This window comes from Mus caroli, chromosome 1 (genome assembly GCF_900094665.2).
Source record: "Mus caroli chromosome 1, CAROLI_EIJ_v1.1, whole genome shotgun sequence".
In the NCBI taxonomy this organism is placed as follows: domain Eukaryota; kingdom Metazoa; phylum Chordata; class Mammalia; order Rodentia; family Muridae; genus Mus; species Mus caroli.
Genome location: NC_034570.1, coordinates 180854596 through 180855869, shown reverse-complemented (window position 1 = coordinate 180855869; position 1274 = coordinate 180854596). Strand labels below are relative to the sequence as shown.

Sequence of the window (1274 nt, the reverse complement as noted above, 5' to 3'; positions counted from 1 at the left end):
ACACACACACACACACACACACACATGGCGGGGGGCGGGGGGAGATTAGGGGTTGGTTTTATGAGCTTTGGCCTGTTTAATTTGTGAATCCTTTTTTTTTTTCTCTACTAGCATTTCTTTTAGGAAAATTGAAGGGTTTGCCTGAAACCCTTCTCTTACCATTCTTAGGAATGATACTTTGACAGCTGACAGACATGGAAAAGACCTAGCGGTATAGATAGTTTAGATGATTGCTTTAAAAACTGCATTTCAATGTTATTCAACTACTTTTTGTTTGTTTGTTTGAGACAGGGTTTGTCTGTGTAGCCCTGGCTGTCCTGTAACTCACTCTTTAAACCAGACTGACCTCGAACTCAGAAATCCGCCTGCCTCTGCCTCCCAAGTGCTGGGATTAAAGGCATGCGCCACCACGCCCGGCGTTATTCAACTATTTTATTCTGAAGATTAAAAACTTACTTTTCTCTTGTCTGAACATTAACTGTTTATTGAAACTTTAGAAGCAGTGGAATATGATCTTGGCATCATCATAAATATGTGCTTATAATTCAGATTTCTGTTTAATGAGACTACTGGGAAGCTCTATGTTAGGAGACAAATTGGAACTGTGATTTGTGTTTGATTTGAGAGGTGCAGAACAGGTTCTGCTACATGCGTTTGACGGTCGGCCATCGGTAGCCATGGAAGGCGTCAGGGCCGGGTACTACTTCTCCATTCCCCCATCCATTGTGCGAAGTGGACAGGTACAGTCTTTGTTTAAAACTTACCAGACACTCTGTAAGGTGCAATTAACATATGCTTTGTGACAAACTTGTGATGCTATTCTAGTTACGTTTCAAAAGTTAAACTTAAGTCTCCACTCGAACATTTAAAAAGCTTAAAAGGAACCTGCGGCAGACGGGAGAGGTGGCGCAGTGGAGAGTACTAATCTTATGCTGGGCAAGGTGGCTCATGGAGTTATAGCACAGTGTAGGATGTGTAAGTGCACACAGAGCACAGTGTAGGATGTGTAAGTGCTGACACAGAGCATAGTGTAGGATGTGTAAGTGCACACACAGAGCACAGTGTAGGATGTGTAAGTGCACACACAGAGCACAGTGTAGGATGTGTAAGTGCATACACAGAGCACAGTGTAGGATGTGTAAGTGCACACAGCACAGTGTAGGATGTGTAAGTGCTGACACAGAGCACAGTGTAGTATGTGTAAGTGCACACACAGAGCACAGTGTAGGATGTGTAAGTGCACACACAGAGCACAGTGTAGGATGTGTAAGTGC

At 43.4% G+C, this 1274-nt stretch overlaps 1 protein-coding gene across 4 annotated transcripts in view; it reads left to right on the top strand.

Moving 5' to 3' along the window:
- The window catches only part of Tatdn3 (TatD DNase domain containing 3), a 17857-nt gene that overhangs the window by 11736 nt on the left and 4847 nt on the right, over nt 1-1274 (top strand). For 2 of the 4 annotated variants that reach the window (XM_021165518.2, XM_021165533.2), the window contains exon 8: nt 628-740. In XM_021165518.2, the coding sequence (XP_021021177.1) occupies nt 628-740 (113 nt within the window). Of the gene's footprint in view, nt 1-625; nt 741-1274 lie in introns of all 4 variants that reach the window. The other 2 variants (XM_029482778.1, XM_029482774.1) reach the window with 2 other exon arrangements.